This window comes from Desmodus rotundus, chromosome 12 (genome assembly GCF_022682495.2).
Source record: "Desmodus rotundus isolate HL8 chromosome 12, HLdesRot8A.1, whole genome shotgun sequence".
Lineage (NCBI taxonomy): Eukaryota > Metazoa > Chordata > Mammalia > Chiroptera > Phyllostomidae > Desmodus > Desmodus rotundus.
In genome coordinates, this window is record NC_071398.1 from 44,076,816 (window position 1) to 44,095,322 (window position 18,507).

Sequence of the window (18,507 nt, forward strand, 5' to 3'; positions counted from 1 at the left end):
TAGAACATTCCCAAAGTTCCTCACGCATGACCATGGAAAAGTATGTGTGAGGGCTTAAAAAACACCTTATCAACTACCGAGGACCCATGCCGAAGATCAGAAGAGTAACAGGATAAACCCGGGACCCAAAAGGCTAATGACAGAGGGCACGACTCCTGGCAGAGAAGGCCTCGGCTGCTCACACGGGCCGCGGGGCCGTGTGGGAACAAGCTCACCAGGCCGCTGGCTTTGTGGGGGAACAACAGACTGACCACTTCTCCGAGGACCCCTCGGGGCCTCACTGTGTCACCCCCTTTGTCTGCCTTGGTGCTGCTCCCTGGATGCCAAGACCTTCAAGAGGAGCTGTGTAAACTCTCATTAACTTTCATTCCCAATTCAAAGGGGTCAGATCAGCCTGAAACCCAGTGGTGCAGCCCCCCAGATGCCCCAGCAGAGGTCAAAGGCAGCTCTCAAACACAGGATGCAGGACACAGAACTCCGAACTCCTGGTGTTTCAAAGGAAACAACGCAGAGAGGGGCCCGGTGCGGGTCTCGTGTTGTTTACTTGTACGGGCTGGGCTGTCCTGGGCTGGCCCCACAGGAAGACGCCCAGCAAACGCCGGAGAAGGCAGCATTCCTGACAAGTGAGGCACCTTCCACCTCGGGTGTGGCCCACGGAAGGAGGGGTGGCACCAAGCAGAGCTCTCATGGGACAAAGGCAATTCTGCGGGAATGGCCTCACCCACAATAAAAGTGCCACCTGACTGAGGAAACTGGTTTGGGTGAGCTCGCCAATCCAAGGGAGAAGCTGTTAGTCCATGGCAGGGCCACTTCCTGCCGCCTGAAGCTGTGGGAGACACCTGCAGGGTGGCTTTGGAAACAAGACGTGTGCCCGAGGGGAACTCTGGGGCTGGCCAGGGGGCCACACCTCAGGAGAAAGACCGGCAGAGACCAACACAGTGAAGCTGGAGCAGGCCCAGAGACAGCCTAGAGAGGAAGAGGCTGGTATCTGTGAAGAGATGCTGCATAGAGCTTCACTCGTGACAGCTGAGTCTGGAGAGGAAAAAGCTCAGAGGGACGTCCTCTCAGAACCCCAGGACAGGGGCGCAGGGGATGCAGTAGGGCAGGGGCTGCCTGGGCTCCCAGGAGTCAGGAGGGAAGACACAAAGCCCAACGCTGCCCACAGCAAAAGCCCCTCCTGGAAACCAGGAGAAGCCGCCAGAGCAGAAGGGACGGTGCCATCGCCCTCTCATTTCAACATGAGGGAGAGTATGTGGAGGGCCTCGTTGAGGTCAGAGCGCCAGGGGTGACATGAAAAAGAGCCAGGACTGACTTGTCTCCCAGCTCTGAGCCCACTGTTCTTCCTGGTCAGTGAGGGCAGAAAGGGAAGGGGGCAGACCACGTATTCACCGCCTACTTGGGGCCACAAATATTTCTGAGCATCTTCTCTGTGCCAGGCACCTCCTTTTCTGTACTGTCCTCACAGGAAAAGGCATGAATGACAAGAAATCCAGTCCCCAGGGCAGCCGCTGGGATACAGGGCCCAGGCAGCTGAGCCAGTGTGGCTGGCACCCTGTGGCACGGCAGGAGGAGGTCTTGCCCAGCATCAGCCAAGGGCTCCGTCCCCGTCCTGCGGCTGCACGCTGGCCTGGACCGCCCCACTGGCTGCTCCACATCTACTGCTAGGGGCGAGGCCACAGAAGACCGTCTGAGCAACTCCAAGGCCTTCACCATCACCAAGAATGACTGCAGAAGAAAGCCCTCCATTACGGAGGACTTAGCAAGGCGGGTCCACCCCACAAAGACTTTCAGCCAGACAGGAGTTCCCCGCACTATCTGTATTAACAGCCCCCGTCACACCCAGGCTCAGTGAGAATCTACCACAGGACTGTTCACCCAGCTTTTTACAAAATGGGAAGCGAACATCTGCAACTTTGTTTCCTTAGAGTTGGGAGAAACGGGAAAAAAAAAATAATTAAAAAAAATCTGCTGATTTATTCAGGGGAACAGGGTACTAGAGGGGAGACTGGGAAGGTGGCATCGAATGACCACTGTGCACTCTCAGTGCCCCCTGCCCACGCCGCCTATCGACCTCCTCGGAGCCCTGGGCCAGCCTCTGCTCGCCGAGGGGGTGCCCTCTGCTACCACTGGGGAGTCCCAGCTGAATGTCCGGCATGAGCACAGGGTGTATTTTCTTCAGACTGTCCAATAGGAAGAAAACCCAGGAGGGCAGAAGCGCCGTGGGCCACTTACACGACCGCACAAAGGCAGGCCCCACAAAACGGCAACCAGGTCTCAGCAGCGCCACTTCACAGGCTGCCAGCAAAGCCCGTGTCAGAGCGGGATTAAGTGCCGAGGGAGCATGCTTAATAGACTGTGACATAATCCCCCAAGAAAAGTCGGGGAAGCCCCACCGCGCGTCGTTTCAATAGAGACCTGCCCAGCCCTCTTGAGATCAGCATGCGGGAGAAGCCCTGCAGCGTCCGCCTGGGCAGGGACCGCCGTATTCCCAGAGCAGCGCCAGGGGACGACGGCTGCGCCAGGGCTGGCCTGCAGGGCCATCGGGGCAGCGAACCAGGCATGCTGGGTGACCAACTTGGAACAGGCCCTGGGAGGAACTGGGAGGAGGCCAATGTCTTGCTTAGAGTCGGCTCTGCCTTTCGCCTCCTGAACTAAGCTTCTGGGGCATTTAAGTTTCCATTCACTGAGCTGGTGACAGCCAGCTCCTCCTGTCGGGTCAGGTCAGAGAGCAGTCTGGATGCCCATCCTAAGGCATGCCACTCACTACTCAGCCAACTCCAGAGAACACAGAAGCACGCTGGGCTCTTCACATACCATGGGCTTGACAGAAACAGCACTTTTACCACGTTTCAAAGTAGGCTGGTCCCACCCACCAGCCGACACGGTTGGGCATGGGCTTTTCTCTGCTGACCAAGTGACACCACCAGCTTCCCCTCTTCCCTGGAGTATGCTCTAGCACACAGAACCGCAGTCTTGGCGTTCTCATCTGTAGAATGGGCTGACTATAGCACCAGCCTCGAGGGCTTGTGAGGACTGAAGGAGAAAATACGGATAAAGCCCTTGATGGGGGGGCAGGCGTAAAGCGCCAGACAAACAGCAGCTACTAGTTCTAAGAACCAGCCAGCCCCCTGCCTGCTGTGGCTCAGTGGATGGAGCGCTGGTCTGTGCACCAAAGGGTCACAGGTCTGACTCCCAGTCAGGGCACGTGCCTGGGTTACGGGACAGGCCCCCAGCACGGGGTGCGCGAGAGGCAACCACACATTTGACGTTTTTCTCCCTTTCTCCCTCCCTTCCCCTCTCTAAAAATAAACAGAATCCTAAGAAAGAAAAAGAAAAAAAAAAGAAACAAGAACCAGTTAGCATGAGTGTACCTCTGCATAGACAGCCCTAAATTTACCGGCTAAACGCTCACTGGGAAGCATTTTCTCAGGCAAGGCTACAGCCAACACCCCTTAGGGACTACTGCCAACAGCTGGCCAACAAGGTCCCGCTTCTCTTGATCCCAACTGTGCAGGCACTGTCCGCTCCCCGCAAATCCTGACGCAACTGACCAGCGGACATCTCTCCTCCCTCAGCTCTAATCTAAGGGGCACCAGAAAGCAGCCCAGTGGCTGACCACAGGGAGAGCTGAGCCCCAGGCAGAAGGAACAAAGGTGTCTCAGGGAAACAAAGCTTGGCAACATGGAAATCCTCTGGACGAGAGCAGGATGGAAGCTGAAAAGGGCCTGGGTTTGTGGGTCCACCTGGTTTACAAAAAAATAAAAGTAAAAAAGGAAGGGAGGAAGGAAAGAAGAAAACAGAGAGAGCGAGCACACAGGAGGAAGACGGGCGCTCACGGGAGCGGAGACTATTACCTGAAGACCATGAGTGCCCCTGACAAGAGGCGGCTAGGTTAATGTGAAGGTCAGGGTTATGACCATTAACTGCCCAAACTCTCAACAAATTGCCTGAGTAGGCTCTGAATGATCCATTAACTAGGGACAAAATTACAAAAATTACAAGGAAGCTCTGCCTCTTCCAATGTCTGAGGACAGGCCTACATGCATAAGTCCAGGAGCCCCGACTCAGACCCGGGCAGCGGGGGGACAGTCCTTTACTACGAGCGAAGGCTATCCTTTAGAAAATCGGCTCAGGGCTCTTCCTGCAAAAGGCCCCGGAACCTTCGCTCGATTTGGGACGTGAAGCAGCCCCGGGGAGGGGAACCTCACTGAGGGATTCTCAGAGGCAGAAATTCTCGAAATAAAGCTCTGAGTCTTGCACGTGTTTTTCAGTGTCCTTACAACCTAGGTTCATATACCAGAAATCAAGGGCAAATGGCTGTGTCTCCCTCTCATCAACATTCTCAGCTGTGGTCATAACCAGCTCTGTGACGCGGCATCATTTCCATGGTAACGTGCTCACATCACGGACTGCACCCAGGCTGCAAGCTCCGGCCTACGACAGGAGAAGAGAAGCCCAACCACCAGCATCCCGAAGGCCTCAGTGCAGCACAAACAGGCTCAGGGCCTGCCAGGGCCGCTGCCCGGACCGGATGTGGACACGCCCACTGCCAGACCTCTGAGCGGGGGAACTGGAGAGATCTGAACCCAGCCTGGGTATTTGAGACACTAAGTAGTTACTATTAATTCTGTTGGGTATGATTATGGTTTTGTGGTTATGTTCAAAAAAAATCTTTAAGTTAGAGAGTCATACTGAAGAATTTACAGGTGAAATGGGGCAAGATCTGGGATGTGCTTTAAAATACGCAAGGGAGGTGGGGGGGTGTGGGAAGAGCCACAGCTGGCTGGACATTTACCTCTGTTTAACCTGGGCGAGGAGCGCATGGCACTACTGGGTTTCTTCTATGTTAGAAAATTCCCATAAGAAGTTAAAAAACAAAAAAGATGCGCTAAGTAGAGACAATCTCAGCAAGGTGAAGAGGGAGTGTGAAGTTCCTAAGAGGGAAATTTCCCAGCCCCGAGCTGGAGCCCTGGGTGTGGGCCCCCAGCCCTCCTCACCTCTCTGCCCTCATTTCCTCAACTATAACACCTGCCTGAGCACCTCAGGGTCTTATCAAGTCCAAGTGCAGTCGTGAAGTATTCATTCCGAACATTCTGTAGCAGCAACTCCCATGTGGGCACCAGGCTGCTGAGCTCTCTCCACTTCTACTCACCTCTCACTGAAACCCACTCACACGCCTATTCAGTAGTGACTCACTAGTTGTCTGTTTCACTGAAAAGCTCACTGAGGCTCAGAGGAGGAATGAAGTTTTGCCTATAGGATCAAAGCAGAAGCAGCAGAACCGAAACTTGAGTCTAGGACTCTCTAGCTCCAGGCCCAGCTCTTAACTGTGCCATTAAAATGGAAATTACCATAAGGAGAGTCATTTATCTATCAGGCCACCTGACAAAACAGCTCCTCCCCTCAAATTTGTGAGTGACTTGGAAAAAATAAGACATACACACAGAAAACAAATTAAACAAAACTGTATCCCAAGAATGAGCAAAGTGAGGTGCAAAGATACTGGTCGAGGTCCTTAGACTCTCTGTGCCCCCGTTTCAGCTATGAAGGGAGGGCAGAGGTGGGACCTTCAGGATGGATGGAGCGCTTGTGGGAAGGGTTCCCCGAGACCACGAGTGACCATGGCGTAGCTCTACCTGGCCCGGGATAAAAGCTTCAGAGTAAAAACTACCCCTATGCAAAGACACAAGGCCCAGATGGCGAGTGAGGGGAACTGGGGAGTTAAGAAAACCCGACCAAAGACACTCGGAGAGTTCAGGGAGTAAGAGGAGCACGGAAAGGCCCACAGAGTCCTAGCGAAAACCAACTGGGACTTATCCCAGATGGACAGGAAGCAATGAGGATCCAAAGGAGAGAAACCCAAAGGCCCCTAAACACTAGGCGGAATGCTTCACCCCCAAGAGTGCACCCACACTGGGGTCCATCCAAGCACCCAAACCACTTAAACAGAACATTTCTGTAGGGCTTCAAACAAGCTGACCAAGGAAAAACCCGGCCTGCTCCAAGAATCTCACCGAGCCCAAGTGTCATAGTCTTTGCCTGAGTAGCTCTTCTTCCGCTCTCACTCTTGAAAACAGCTCCTGTGCTGGACAGTTCTCTCCCCGATCCAAGTGTCTCCTGTCAACCAACCTCTGACATTTCCTTCTCGGCAACAAAGAGTTCCTTTCTTGGCCTTCTCCTGCCAGCCACGCCTCAGACTGCTGACAGCAGGCAAGATGCTGGTTCCCGTCCAAAGACAAAGATGTCCAGTATTCCAGAGAGGAAAACCTCATGGGTTAGCTTGTGTTCCAACTAAGACCTCTCCCTGTCTATAACTTTTTCAGAGGAATCAATTCGGCTCCATTCAGCCACGACAAAGTATTATTTTCCTCTTAAAAGACACCTGGCCCGGGACTCTATACATCACTGAAGAGTTTCTCATGAAAACTGCAGCTGGTTCTTTGCAAGGGTATTTGACAGGAAGACTCGACAAGCTAGCAGGTCCACAGGTCCGCCACTAGCAGGTCCGCCACTAGCAGGTCCACCAGACGCGACACCTGATCTCCATGGCGAATATGGTAACATTGTAGTAGCTGGTGGAGCCACTTCCTGTGTTGCTTCGTGGGTACACAGCAACACAAATTGGAAGAGAACGGAACCTTCCCCCTGTTGGCAGAGTCACCCCAAAGGAACAGAGAGATCTGTAATCATCCAGCTGGTATAATAGCGAATTGTCTCAAAACCAACTCATAATCGATGCCGAGGGAAAGCACTATATACCTATTAAAGTATGGCATGATTGAAGAAATAAAGTACATTTTAGATCTTAAAAAAACACACAAAAGAACTGCAATTACCTGTATACAACCATTTGTTCATTTCTGGTCACCTGTGGCCTCTTGGCAGTTACCCCAAGTTTCCCAGGGCGCAGCACAGGGCCAGGTAAAGAGTGGGGGGTTGCTCAGGATATATTCTACACACACATAGCATCAAACTCAGCACCCCACACCTTCTTTGTCAATTTCACCGACAGGGACTGGGACCATTTCCCTGACAGCAGCCTGGCTCACTTAAAACTCTCACGATCACTGGGGCTTCCCGATAGGCCAGAGGGTGACTGACGAGAAACCACCTATGATCAGTGTAGCAACCAAATAGATGAGCGGGGCTGCCAGGCGCCCCCTCCCACCCCAGCACACAGCCTGCTGAGCATGTGGTTCCCGGGGCTGTTCTGGTGCCCGGAGGAGCAATGGCAGGGCCTGGACTCCCAAGGAAACCTAAGCCCCGGTGTCCGTTAGGAAAATGAGGAGGGCACTATTTCAAGCCACCTGCGACAGACATGTAGCCAAGTGACACTCGCCTCCCAGCCCAGCTCCCTTCGGTCAGGCCACGCAGGGATGTTAGCTGAGACCCACTTCTACGCTGGGCTTCAAACGTCTCCAGTTACTTCTAATGAATGGAAAGCCCTTCAATTTAAAGCTCGAAAGCCCAGGCTTGGGCGTCTACATCCACTGGAAGGAACGGAGCCCAGGGTGACGGAGCCACAGCAGGTCCCAGAGGGGCGGCGGCACACCCCACTGTCTTTGGGGCCAACTTTAAAGGGGATTCTTTCCCGCCACCTCCAGCACCACAACAAAAATGACAACCACAGCTGCAGGCAGGCACGCCGGGCACTAGGCACATCATACCAGTGCAGGGGCCAGCAAACTTTCTTTCAAGGGCCGGAGAGTAAACAAACTTTAGATTTGGCAGTTTCTGTCCCCACTACTCAACTCCACGCTTTGGCACAAAAGCAACCACAGAAGACAGGCACGAGTAAGCGTGGCTGTGTTCCAATAAAACTTTACTCACAGCGACGGGGTAGGCAGGCTCTCGCGGGCCAGAGCGCCAGCTCGCCCGACCTGTGGCTCTCAAACTGACCTTGACTCACACCCCCTCCGCTACATCTCTCTCAGGTTTCACGTGACCTCTGCTACTCTGCTTTCTCTGTCCCCTTCCATTTCTTTTCGAATGCAGGACACTCGTCAATAAATGGACTTCATGTCTTCCTCATTTCTGGATGCTGCAGGCTGAAAAACACCCCACCAGATCCTGGACGGCATATGGGTTTAGAGCTCAGTTCTGGGCACAGGCGGCCAGGGTGCTGACTCTGCCTCCACACCCTTATTAGCTCTGTTGTGACCTTGGACAAGTGACTTCAGCTGTCTCAGTTTCCCAGCACAGAGCCGATGTCAGCAAACGCAGCAGCACTCAAAAGGCCCTGGCAGGTGATCTTTGATCCTCACATGACAGTTGGGCACCGTCACACCTTTGGGAAGGCCAGGAAACTGACTTAGAAGGTGAGCAACTCCGGTCAGCCCGACCGCCATGTCCACGGCCGACCCTGGTGCGGTGAGAACAGGCAGCATCCGTGCAGTGTTAAGCTTTATGTCCCTGGGGTTTCTGGGCCTCCCAGAGGGGGACAACGGGGACAAGGAAACCAGGCGCTGAGCTTGCTGCTGAGCCAAGGTTTTCTGACGGGTCTACCTGTCATCTAGCCACCGACTCTAACCTTACAGCTCATTGTTAAGCCCTCTACCTTGCAGCTGGGTATCAGGAGCTGAGGAAGTCGTGGCAACTCTTTACCATGGCCAGAAGCTGCAGAAGGCAGGCCAGACATGGGAAGGAAATACGAGGCCTGGTAAAGGCTGCACCAACCTCTGCCCAACTCTAAATAAAGTCCTCAGGAGGGAAGGGTTGCTTGCACACGCCAAAAACTTCTCTGCTCCAAGAAAATCACGGGACAAGCCTGGCTGCTGAATGAACGAAAAAGCCTTCACTGACTCAGCCAAATTCCCAGGTCTGGAGCTGGGACAGACCGGGCTCACTTCTCTGAGAGGCTCTGGAGAAAATAAAGGACTGGCTTCAGGGGATGTGACTGCTGAGCACTGGGGGAGGTGCTAGGGCCCTGCCAGTTCTCAGAAGGCCTACGAAGGAGCACTGACTCAGGTCCTAAGTGCGAAAGAGGAGCACAGGAAGGTAGTCAGTCAGCATAAGCTCGAGACAGCACGGCTGTGCCGGCATCTATAATGAGAACATTACGCAATCAAGAAATGCCTTAAGATGGCTTCCACTTGGTTGCAACCCCAACAGACTCCTTGCAACTGAATAAGCCGACCAGAAACCAACTGAGTGAAAAGTAAATGGACTTCCTTCAAAAAAACAGATGTTGTTCCTACTTCTGTTTATAGGCCAAACTATAAGTGCTACTTAGAAGTTTTCTCTAGTAAGGACAGCAGGGAGAGAAAGAAACCGAGACCCACCGAGTACCAGGCGTGGTGTGGGTGTCCCGCCCGTGCCCACTCCACGGCAATGACCCTTTGCAGTGGGCGTCGCGGTGAGCGCCCACCGCACACTGAAGGCGGGCCCGGCCGGAGCACAAGCTTATTTGCCTCCCGAGCCCACACTGTTCCTTCACATCCTGTAGCCCCACCGGTGTTCGGAAGATGTCACCACTTGCCTTACAAATAGGGAGCTGAGTCACCAACTCACATGCCTGTGAAATGACCAAAAAAAAAAAAAAAAAAAAAGCCAGATCCTCCATCCAGAGCAATTTGACCAGAAGGAAACTATGCTCTGAGCAAATAACCTGGGTTCTGCTAAAATATTACTCCAGCGGCAGGACGCGACGACGCTCATTTTGCCATCCACTGACCTAGTCAGGAATTCATTTAAAAACTGCCCACAGAGCCCCTTATCGTTACTAAATGAACGAAACAAACACCCGCACGCCGTCCCGGAGACTGCTCTTTGTGAACCACCGAGAGCAGAGAGGTCTGCCGCGAAGACGAGGCTGACGTTCAGGAGGCCGACTCCCTGCGACCTGCGACCGGGCTCCCCGAACAACGTCCTACCTTAATTTATCCAAGTGAACTTCACAAGCCGCCCCGATGGTGAGGCAGCCTTTCCGCTCTTCCCCTCAGACTGTAATCATGAAACCAGCCTCCAACCATCTATTCTGACGGAATCCCGCCACCTATGAGCCGACTGCTGCCCTGGGCCCTGGAACCAGCTGACTGAACACCAAGTGCTAGAAATCTCAGAGACCATCCTCTTCTCTCCTTCCTAGTCAGCAACGTTGCCATGGTGCAGGCAAGCACCTTGCTCCTGCGCGAACCCAGCCACTTCACTCTCAGCGCTGAATTAATTTCAGTCGCTCCACCTCCTACCCTGGGTCAGAACCAGTCACTCTAGTACTTGCAGATATCATCCACAGGGACCAAAATTAGATTGTCTGGAACATAAGACATCCACAGAGGCCTGGAAATACTTTCAGTAGCAGTTTGCACCATGGAGGTATTCACTGCAACTGGATCTGGCCTGTAGCAGATGGTTCTGGGACTTGATATCCACAAACATGGTGACAGAATAAGGCAACCCTAAGACATCCACTTTTCTCCATAGCAGCGAAGGGAAAAGCTCTAAGAGAAAGGAGCGGAGATCGAGGTGTTATGAAATACACACTACTGAACCAGCCCGAGATGAAACCGTCTGTACTCAACTGGACAGAAAAGTGCAAACTCGGAGTCAACCGCTGGCCTCCGACAGCTGGGAGAGCCTTCGCTTCCACAGGTGCAAAGCAATCTTCCCCAGGGATCAGCCTTCCTGGCGAAGGAGAAGCCGCCTTCGTGGCCTTTGAAAAGAGCTCTACGTTTAAAAAAAAAAATTTTTTTTTCTGGCTTTTCAAGAATTAAAAATTTAAACCTTCAGAGCACATCGAAACCCCATCTGGGAGACAGGACAGACTGTGAATGAGAAAGCTCTTTGGGGGAACCCTATTTTTTTTTCTTTTGAAGAGCAAATTTGAGGGGATTAAGAAAAAAAATAGGGGCTTTAGGAACCAGAATATCCATGTTTTCCTGGTCACACCTGATTTTGCTTCTACTGGGAGATTTCTATTTGCTTTTCAAACTCTCCCCAGAGAATATGAAAATTTAATTACAAGTGTATGAGAGTTGCTGTTAAATCAGGGATTCTGAGTGACACCCTTTTTTTTTGTTTTTTGCACCATCCATGAATTTGAATTTTAACTAATATTGGTACATCAGTTTTGGGGAGGAAAAAAAGGCAGTACTGTGACATTTCAAAAACAAAGGCTACCAAAATACAGTTTGACATAATTACTGGGGTTTCTTGGATTTGATACATGAGATTCCTTTGAGAACCAAAAAAACAATAAACCCTTGTGTTGATAGGCCTGAGCACTTTTTACATGTTTAGGGGAATATTTTTAAATTCAACGACTGCTCAAATTTTCACTGACAAAATAAATCCCATTTCATCCACGTTTCAAAGCAGTTATTCAATTAGCATCCCTCCACAACTTGGTAGCTCCTGAAACTTGGAAGGTCCATCTGTCAGCGCCCAGTCTCGGCACTGGGCCCCTGGAGGAGGAATTTCACAGAGGGGAAACTTTAAATGCAATTCCTTCCCGGCTGACCCTGCGCACTGGAGAGTGTGTTCAGTTTGTGCTTCAGACGTTTTTTCCTTTTGCGGGATTACTGTCCTGTGCGGACACTTCTTCCTCCCACGACTGACTTCACACACTAGGATCGCCACTTCCCAGCGGTGGGAACACTTGGGAGGGGGAAGAACAATTGTAATTCAAATGCAATTTACACGTTTCCTCATCTGAATGTGAGTGAACTTTTTCTCCTCTTCAGAAGGGGGAAAAAAAAAAGGAAACAGGATCTTTTGGAAGTGGAAGAGGGCTGTGTGTTAAAAAGCTTTCTCTAACAATGTCAGGGACCAAAAGTGGGCAAGAGGGAAAACGGAACTTCAATGTGTTTTGGGTTTTTTTTTTTTTTTTGTCTTTTAACAGGAGAACTTATGCTTGTAAAACACATCAGAAGTACAGTGTTTGGTTCTGCAAGTCATTTCTGTTGGCTGTTTTGTTCCTTGTACTCGCGGGAGAGGGGCACTGCGAGCTGAAGGCAGTGTGCTCTCCACCGTGACTGGGCACGCAATGCGTTTGTATCAACTTTTCACCGGCAGGCATGTGCTTCCCAACAAAGACCAGTGGAGACAAGCAGAGGAGAGTGGGTATTGACACACTTTACCGATTTGGTGCTTCAACGGTACTTTACAAATGACTTGCTTAATTTAAACGTCCATCACCATAAGAGACATTGGCGTAAAAGAAGAAAATGGGAGCTACTTGAACCACAATCTTTTGGGGGGAGTGGGGCAGAGGGGAGGGAGAGCCTGAACTTGAATGGAAGTATCATAGACCAAATTCAGTAACCTTGTCTCCTACCAATGGACTTGAAGTATCCACTTTCTTCAAAGACCAAGGCTGGAGACAAAGCAATGAATTGAAATGACACGAGGGACACCGAGGGCTGGAAAGCATGGGCCTTTTACATAGGTTTTTGTCATGTTACAGTAACACGCTCTTTTTTTTTTTCCCTTGGAGAAAACTGTGTACGTTAAATTTTAAACATTAAACATTGAAAGGATGTGCAAGTCGAAAAGGGCTCAACAGGGTTTAGAATCCTGATTTGAACATCAAAAGTCACTCTCTCAAGCATCACTTTGATCTACAGGCGAGGAGGCAGGCAGGCAGGAAAGGGACAAAAAGAGGGAGATAATTGAATTACTCAATAAAAGAGGCTACTTACCATCCCAACCCATTGTAAGACATACACTTCTGACATAAGAGAACTCCTTAGAGGTCGAATAAAGCCTGTAAGCACCTTTGAGTAATGTACCTGCCCCCAAGAGGGGCCCGGAAGCCCGGTGTGGGCTTAGCGGAACACAGACCTTTGCTAATCTGTTTATTTCCTGGAACTGGAGTCAGGCTGCGATGGGCTGCGATTCCCAGGACGATACATTTAATTAGAACAAAACAGAACAAAACAAAAAAAAAAAATTGTTGTAAAAGCTCACCAAACTGCTGCACTTGTGTCTCTGAATGTGGGTGGCATTTCTTTTAAAAGGCAAAGTATGGTCTGTGAAGGAGAAAGGGAAAAGGGGAGGTGGGAGTGGGGAGAAGGGGCTATGGTGCCTGGCAGGGAAGCCCTCGCTAAGACCCCTGCCTGGGGGCGGGGAGGGGGTCCTCAGCGACTCCCCAGCCACGACAGCGACGGGGCAGCCATCTGTCCGGCGCGTTCTCTTCCCCTCCCCACCCCGCGCTCCCTCCAAGACTCGCTCTCCTGCCAGTTGAAACCCTCCTTCCATTTCCAAATCCTCTCTAGCTACCGCTTCCCCTGCCCCAGCAGAGAAGGGTGGGCGAGCCCTGCACCCCAACCCTGCGCTAGAGCAGGGGAATCGGGGCCCCAGCCTCACCCTGAAACGCGCTGGGCTGGCCCCTCTATCACCCTCCAGAGAAGAGTGTGGGGCGAGCCCATTTCGCAATTAATAAACGCGAGGGGGAGCGCTCCCTTTCACCCCCTGCCAAAGCACAAGGAAGCCTCGTTTTCTCTTCCGGAAGGGATGGCGCCGTATTTTCGCCCGAAAGAGGAGGGAACCCCAGAAGAGGGGACCAACTTGCTCGCCCCTCTACGGCAGAGAAACCAAACCTCTTCCGATCCCCTCCCCCCCAAACCGCATCACCTACCTAAAAAAAGCGAGAGGACCCCTCCCCTTAAGGAAAAACAAGGGAAGGGTCTTCTCCAAAAGGCAGGGGCTTCCATCAAAGGGGCTAGAGATCCCCACCTTTTTGGCCCTCCAGGAGTAGCTAGGAAACACCTCCCTCCAAAACAAAAGAATACTGCAAGAAAGCCCCCACCCAGGGACCCCCCCAATAGGATGGAGAAAGGATTGAACGAACCCCACTTCCTGCCTCCTAAGAAAGCTAGGATACCTTTCCAAGTAGGGCAGGGCACACCTCCCCCAGGAGAAAGGATACTGCCGGGGGCTGGGAGACCCCCAACTCCAAACCCCCAAGAGCGGGGCTGTCGTTCGAGATCTCCCCCGAAAAAAGGTCCGGGAACCCCTCCCCCCTCCCTTTCCCTGAAGCCGGGCGACCGGCAGGCGGGTCCGTGGCTGCCAGGTCCGGGCGCAGGGGCAGCCTGGACCCCCCGTGGGCCTCCGCAGCGCCCCCCCCCGGCGCCCCCTCCCCAGGGCGGGCAGGCGGGCGCGGGGGGTCCGGGGGGCGCCTCCTCACCTTCCCCTCAGCATGGCGCCCAAAAAAGACAGAGCGAGTGCGAGGGAGAGCGGGCGAACGCCGCGAGGGGGGGGAAACGCATGAGGCCAGGAGAGAAAGCAAGCGAGAAAGAGCGAGCGTGCGAGAGACACCCACCGACCCCGCCCTTCCTCCTCCTCCTCCTCCTCCTCTGCGGCCCGGCCCAACATGGCGGCCGCCCCCCTTCCTCCTCCTCCTCTTCCTCCCCCCGGGGACGCTGCCCCGGCCGGGCCGGGGGCCTGACCTGTCGTCAGGGAGCGGGAGGCGGTGGAGGAGGTGCGGGGTGGCCGGGCAGGCGTCGGGGGAACACGGAGGAGGCGAAGGCGTTGATGGCGGCGATGGCGGCGGCGGCGATTCTGATGGCTGCGGCGGGGGGGTCCCGGGCGCGGCCTCCATAGTTCCTTTGGGGGGGAGGGGATGTTAATGCACGAAAAAGGACTGCTTGGGCGTGGCGGGAGGGGCACACTTCAGCTCTGAGGGCTCCTGATAGGAATAGGTATATATTTTTTCGGTTTCGGAATCACCTCTGCGCCGACCTCCACGTAAGCCGTGCGGCCTAGGCCTCGGCGGGCCGCTCGCCGCCTGCTTTCTTCGCAGCCCGCTCCTGAGGCCACTCGCTCACGGGCAAGGGGCCCTCATTGGGGCGAGAGCCCCCCACCCCCCCACACACACCCGCGGGCCCGGGAATGGGACACCCGGGGTACACGAACACTGGTGGGTGGTTGGGTGTAATTAGCGCGGGCCGCGCGCGATGGAGCAAGCGATGGGGAAGGGGGAAAGAGGAGAGCGAGCGAGGGGGGTTAAGAAAAAAGGATTTTAGGGAGAGAGAAACGGGCCGACTGTCTTGTCTGTCTGCCCGCCCTCGGTGCCCTGGCTGTCCGGCCCGCGCCGCAGTCAGAAATTCACACAAAATGGCGGCGTGGCCTGGACAGGCTGGGAGGCTAAGGCGGGAGGAAGGGTGAGGTGGGAGGGGGAATTGGGAGGCGGAGGCGGCGTCACGTGAAGGAGAGGGGGTACGGACCACTCTTCTGAAGGGCGGCGGAAAGAGCCGAAGGGAGAGAGTGAGGCGGAGGGGAGTCGGAAAAACCCGAAAAGAGCTGAGCGGGAGACAGGGAGAGGCGGAAAGAGCCGAAGGTGGTGGGGGGGGTGGAGCTAGGGAGAAGAGTGGGCGGCCCCAAGGAGCCGGAAATAGCCGAAGCGGATCGGGCCTGGGAAACAAGGAACTAAGGTGATCCGTAAAGAGCCGAAGCCAGCGTCGGGGTGGGTGGCAGGAGGCGGAAACAGCCGAAAGAGGCGGCGCGCGGATAATGAGGATTAGAAGGAAGGAGCTGAAGGGCGGGCTAGGGAGGCGATTAAGTAAGAGAGTAAACGATTTTGAGTAATTCACTCGAGAGGTTGCGGAAAGAACCGAAAATTGCTAGCTTGAGGGTAGGCGGGAAGAGTAGAAAGTTTTAGATGGAAGGATGGGAGGGAAGGATTTCGGGCTACGGAGAGAAAAAAATAACCTAAAGCCGGAGGTCGGGTGCTGGAGTTGTAGATTTCCGGAGAATGGGAGGATGGAGCCAGGCAGGCGGGCAGATGATGTCATTAGGGACCTCGGTCAGTGACTTCATCCCTGGGCGGTGCAAAAGGGGCGGGCTTTGGTGGAGTTTAAGAACCTGATGTGTGGTAGGTGGAAGTCTCTCAAATGCTGTACTTGGAAGCCATATACGGGTTCGTACAGTATAAGAACATAAAATCGTCTCACCCTCACAACTAAACTCGGGAGAGTTACTATTATTCCTATTTAATGGGTGCAGACGGAACCTGGTATTTAAGTATTTGGCTCAAGGTCATAGGATTTGCCAAAAGCATCGCAGATTTTTTTTTTTTAATCATAGCTAGCATTCCATTGCCTTCTAGGAGTAGTCTATGGACCTCTGATAAGGCATTCACCCTAGGGTTTTGTAAAAAGTCGTGACCTGGCCCTAAACCTCGTGGCTCAGTTGGTTGAGCGTCATCACGCAAAGCAAAGGGTTACCTACCAGTTGGATTCCTGGTCACGGCTCATGCCTGGGTTGCGGGCTGGTACTGATTGGGGCCGGTGGGAGAGGCAACAGATGGATGTTTCTCTCCCTCTCTTTCTGCCTCCCTTCTCCTCTCTCTATAAATAAATAAATAAGTATTCCTTTAAAAAGTCACGACCTCTTGTTCTGAGAATTAGCTGTTGGATTATTCGTGGATTTTATGAAGACCAAATGACTGGCCACAGTCCCAGATAATGATGCATTATGGGACACACCAAGTGGTGAAGAGAACAGGCCCAGCATCACTTCAGCATCACTGGGAAATGGTAACTTGGGACTGAACTCAGTGTAATCAGGTCTCTCACATCGGGTGTCCCACTTCCCAGCCACTGGGGGCAGATTGATTACAATGGATCCTTTCTGATGGGAAAGGTCACCAATTCACCCTCACGGGAATAATCACTTTTTGGAAATTGGTGTCATTTTTTCCCACTGGCGGCCCTCTTTCTGCCAGCATTACCATCCTTGGACTTTATTATTTTCACAGTAAAACTCTTTAAAAGTGAAAAACATGCCCCTAGCACAAAAGCATTGTGAACATGTGTCAATGATGCTCTTTTCATTCATGGAGAACCAGCTAGAACAACACAGCTGGTTCCAGGGAGGGCGGTGAGGAATGGGTGTGTATAGACAGTGGACCAAAGAAAGCTAGAATGAGGTTGGAGGGTTTGATACTAAATCGATTGGTGTCTTTCAGGGTTGTGTTTTCCATCAGACACATATCATTTGAAACTTGAGAAGCTACCATAACTTTACCACGTCTATACCCTAATCAGCAATTAAGTAGTAAGTCCAAGTAACATGTAGAATGTCAGAAGGGCTTGGTGTCATCCACACAGGAAGAGACCCTGCCTGATGAGATTGGCTGGTGCTTTTGTTTTCCTCATTACCTGAAAGCCGGTGGCCTTGTAGAATTGTGGGATGGCCTGTCGAAGCTTCAGAGATGGCACCAGCCAGAGACCACATTTTGAAAGGATAGGGTGCTGTCCTCCTTGGGGTTTTCTATGGTCTCAACCAGTGCCATCTCGTCCATAACTAGAATACACGGAATTCAGAAATCAAGGCATAAAATGACACCTTTTACAATTACCCCTATTGACACATTTACAACATTTTTCCTTTTTATTCCCGTAGCCCTGCTCTTCTAGCTCTTGGTGTGTTTAAAAACAAAAACACCTTTTTCGGGCAATTGAGTTATGAGCACGTGCCAATATTTTATTACCATCTTGCATGCAAGGAAAGAAAGGTCTCTCTCTTGTAAGCCAGTTAAAAGTATGCTCTTGGTATGCATTTTATAAGGAAACATGTCTGAGGTGTCCTAAATCAAGCAGGCCAGCGGAGGGTGGAAGGAAGAGATAAGAGGTGTGTTCATTAGTTAACAACTGCAGAGCAAAACCAACACAAGCTTATGTTCCTGAATGTACACTGAAATTTTGAATGAACTTCTAGGTGGCTATTTCCGAGATTGTCCAGAAAGAATAGCCCAGGCCGGCAGCACCTGCCAGTTGGAGAATTGTTTGGTGTGGAAGCAGAGTGACGAGAGTAGGGAAGAAAGACGGGAAATCCCTTAGAACCGCTTTGGAAAACAGCCTGGCCGTGGTAACTTCAGCTGAACAGATATCAGCACTGTGATTCAGCAGTTCCACCCAGGAGTCTATGGATCTAGCGGAAATGCAAAACACATGAACAAGAATGTGCACAGCAACACTGTTCGAAAGAGCCCCTGACACCTTGGGGCTCTCAGAGTGGCGCCATGGCAGTTGGCAAGAACGAGCATCTTACAAAAGGAGGCAAAGGGTTGCCGGTTGGATTCCCAGTCGGGGCACATGCCTGGGTTGCAGGCCAGGTCCCCAATAAGGGGCGCGCGAGAGGCAACCACACATTGATGTTTCCCTCCCTCTCTTTCTCCTTCCCTTCCCCTCTCTCTAAAAATAAAATCTTAACAACAACAAAAATTCGTTGGTGTCAATACTACTGATGATTATTTATTTCATCTATTCTGTGTCAGTTTTACTAAAACAAAAAACAACCCCTCCCCCAACAGATTCGGAAGACCTCTTTCGCTCAGCATCAACAGGTCCGCAAAACCCTGAAGGAGATGATGGAAATCATGCCCCAAGAGGTGCAGACCAATGACTGGACAGAAGTGGTCAATCAATTGGTTCCAGATAGCATGGGAAAAGACATGGAAAAGGCTTGCCAATCTGTTTATCTGCTCCATCATGTCTTTGTTCAAAAAGTCAAAATGCTGACGAAGCCCAAGTTTGAATTGGGAACATTCATGGAGCTTCATGGGGG

General features: G+C 52.3%; 1 protein-coding gene across 5 annotated transcripts in view; it reads right to left on the reverse strand.

Moving 5' to 3' along the window:
• ZC3H4 (zinc finger CCCH-type containing 4) overlaps positions 1-15,767 on the reverse strand; it is a 37,952-nt gene extending 22,185 nt beyond the window's left edge. For 2 of the 5 annotated variants that reach the window (XM_053914875.1, XM_053914870.1), the window contains exon 1: positions 14,126-14,275. In XM_053914875.1, the coding sequence (XP_053770850.1) occupies positions 14,126-14,139 (14 nt within the window). In that variant the 5' untranslated portion in view covers positions 14,140-14,275. Of the gene's footprint in view, positions 1-12,906; positions 12,969-14,125; positions 14,350-14,387; positions 14,545-14,667; positions 15,204-15,648 lie in introns of those variants that run through there. The other 3 variants (XM_053914872.2, XM_053914871.2, XM_053914873.1) reach the window with 3 other exon arrangements.
• Positions 15,768-18,507: the final 2,740 nt, after the last annotated feature.